This window comes from Postia placenta (assembly GCF_002117355.1).
Source record: "Postia placenta MAD-698-R-SB12 unplaced genomic scaffold POSPLAscaffold_9, whole genome shotgun sequence".
Lineage (NCBI taxonomy): Eukaryota > Fungi > Basidiomycota > Agaricomycetes > Polyporales > Adustoporiaceae > Rhodonia > Rhodonia placenta.
Window position 1 is genome coordinate 753967 of NW_020169840.1, and position 2643 is coordinate 756609.

A 2643-nucleotide genomic window follows, 5' to 3' on the forward strand; every position below is an offset into this window, starting at 1 on the left:
CTCATGATCGACAAGCTCCGCGCCGCCATATAGTGGCCATTCGTTCCAGATTGCTCTACCTCCATGAATACCCTGCGCTAGTGCTCGTCGCCACCGGCTTCGATGTATTCTATTCCATGCTCAGCGCCGCGTACTCGTACCGCATTTGTTAAGTCTGCTTGTTTCCCTTGTTCCATTGGTCGGCTCACAACAGTTGGGAATCGACCTGTCTAGTCCAATTCCTCCTCTCGGAGCGCCGAACGCGCTCATAGCTCTCGCCCTCCACGACTTTTACATCCACACAAAGTCTTGAAACATTGGATAGTAGGGCATATCTATGCCTTAGCTTTTCTCGTTCCGCCAACATTAATGTTGATGCGAAAGTAATCGATGTCCTTCATCGAAAGCTTCGCTATTCACGATACCCGCAGATCTCGTTGGCCGTGAGACCTCGAACCGATAGGCACACTGGCAAGCCCCCATCGACTCGATGGTCTCCGTACATATACCTGAAACACTGTTGTCATCCGAGAGTATGGGTTTCGCTGTCCACTCACTGGCAGCTGCCATGTGTAATCATGACGTCCTTGCATTGGATTGGTTGAGCGGGTGTTGTGTCTACTCGCTTACGTGGTGTCTAACATCAATGAACCTCCATTCTTCTTAGATACATGTTCCTTGATCACGGACGCCAATATTGAGCGCTGAGAATAAGCGAGAGAACAGCGTCTTTGAGGCGGCATAGTGTCAGCACATCGGAGACGTGCTACACTGTAAGGCTGACACCCAGCTGGGTCTCAGGCGATCTCGAGGAGTTTTTGACTGGGCGTTATGGGGGTCTTCCAAAGATTATCGCTGGGAGAACACACGGTAGAAGATGCATGAACCACATGTTCATGCTAGCTGTGGATTAGCACTAAGTAACTGCAATTCTCAGAACGTCAATGCAGACTTGCCTTTGAACAGAGCGATATCAAAGTCTCAGTACAATCCACCAGGCGTTACGGCGATGTGGCAAATAGTGGCAGCCGAGATCGTCAGAAAAAAACCACGTCGACGAATATCATACAGTAATCGGAGTTTTCTTACATATTCTCTGGCTATAAAGCAATGAGGAGGATGTTATCAGCTGCGAAGGCGAGCATATGGTGTTTTGGGGGATCTGTCTGCCCGCATCATGTGTCACGGACGCGAGCATCGGCAGTTTGAGCTGGCGAATTGTAGAAGTGGACATACAGATATGCTGCGAGCATTTCTCCGCGCAAAACTGTATGGAACAAAATAACAAAAGATCCAGCTCAGGACGCAGAATGCTCTGCATGTGAGGCTAACGAGTAGCAGAGACGTCAACTCAATATGTTGTCTTCAAAGTTGTTTGGCTGGACTGGCGGTGCACCGAGTCAGAGATCTACCTGCGAACTGGACATATAGCTGGTTCAGACAAATGGAAGGAGATGTTCACATTCCATTCAAGTGCAAACATTCGACGCACTACAATCTCGTAAGCATGATTGTGTGAGACCATCAGCCACTGGCATAAGCGGAGTCAAACAGCCATACAGCCATCCGTACTTCCTTTTCGCGTCGACGGCAATATCGCTCTTATGTCTCTCATCGATCTGTCGCTCAGCCCTCCTCTCTGCGGAGGACACCACGAAGCGCACACAGCACGAGCTTGTCCGTCTTGAAGGAATCGCGTTATGTTGCAAAGCTGATGACGGCGGGAAGGATCTACATCACAGTGAGGGGAGGACGAGATACAGCTCGACGCAGAACCAGTGAGTATTGCATTCAATGCACAACGGCCACAGCTCCAAAGAAATGCACGTAGACGAGACAGAAAGTTAGAAGAGGAACGGCTACCTCTAGCCACGACGAGCACGCTTCCGACCACCGCCGCCACCTTTGCTCCCTCGACCGCCGTTGGACCCTCGACCGCGCTTCGGCCTCGGCCTCGCCTCATCATCTGCGACGTACCCTTCACAAGCATTCGGGTTTCTGTGATGCCGGCGCATCGCATCGCCCCTCGCGAACAACTTGCCGCAGCCCGGGCAAGGGATGGACTGAGGGTCGGGCCTCTTCTTGCATCCCTTCCAGTGGCGGACCATAATCTCCAAGGACGATAACAGCTTGTCGCAATTGGGCGCGGGGCACTCCCAGCGTCCGTCTGGCCCAGCGGTAGCGGTGTCGCGGAGGTGCTTCTCCTCTGGATCGAACCGGCCGTCCTCCTCAGCCTCCTCAATCGCGTCGCCTCCCTCTCCCTCATTCTCCTCATCTTCTTCTTCGTATGCGCCCTCTTCGTCTCGAAACCCATGCTGCCCAGGAAGGTCTTCGTCGTCGTCTGTGTCCAGCGACTTTCGCTTCTGACCTTGCGGCGCCGTCGATGGGCCTGCCGCGGACATGGATGCCTGTGCCGACGAGGAGGCCGCTGCGTTTGTCATTGAGCGAGTCATTCTCGGCTGCCAGGTAATCCATTCGGACCGCTCGATCCTTCTGCTGGAGATCACCTCACCGACTGTCGGCGGGGTGGCAGGCTCGGAGTTGTCGAGTGATTCGGTGGTGTTTGCATCGTCGACTATTCGGGGTAGGATATATGAAGGAGCGGCGGATGACGGCTCGCCGAGTGAAGTGGTATTGGTAGCATAGTCGGTGGCCTCAGGCCCG

The 2643-nt window shown here is 53.5% G+C and overlaps 1 protein-coding gene across 1 annotated transcript; it reads right to left on the reverse strand.

Annotated features, from left to right (window-relative positions):
• Positions 1 to 1731: 1731 nt before the first annotated feature.
• On the reverse strand, positions 1732 to 2531 carry POSPLADRAFT_1040300 (hypothetical protein). The gene is made up of 2 exons (XM_024477716.1): positions 1811 to 2531; positions 1732 to 1757 (listed from the first exon to the last, which is right to left on the reverse strand). The coding sequence occupies exon 1, from the start codon at positions 2418 to 2420 to the stop codon at positions 1845 to 1847; it is 576 nt and encodes a 191-aa protein (XP_024337754.1). The 5' UTR covers positions 2421 to 2531; the 3' UTR covers positions 1732 to 1757; positions 1811 to 1844.
• Positions 2532 to 2643: the final 112 nt, after the last annotated feature.

Coding starts and splice junctions, on each gene's coding strand:
- POSPLADRAFT_1040300 (XM_024477716.1), bottom strand. CDS start 2,420: ATGACAAACGCAGCGGCCTCCTCGTCGGCACAGGCATCCATGTCCGCG.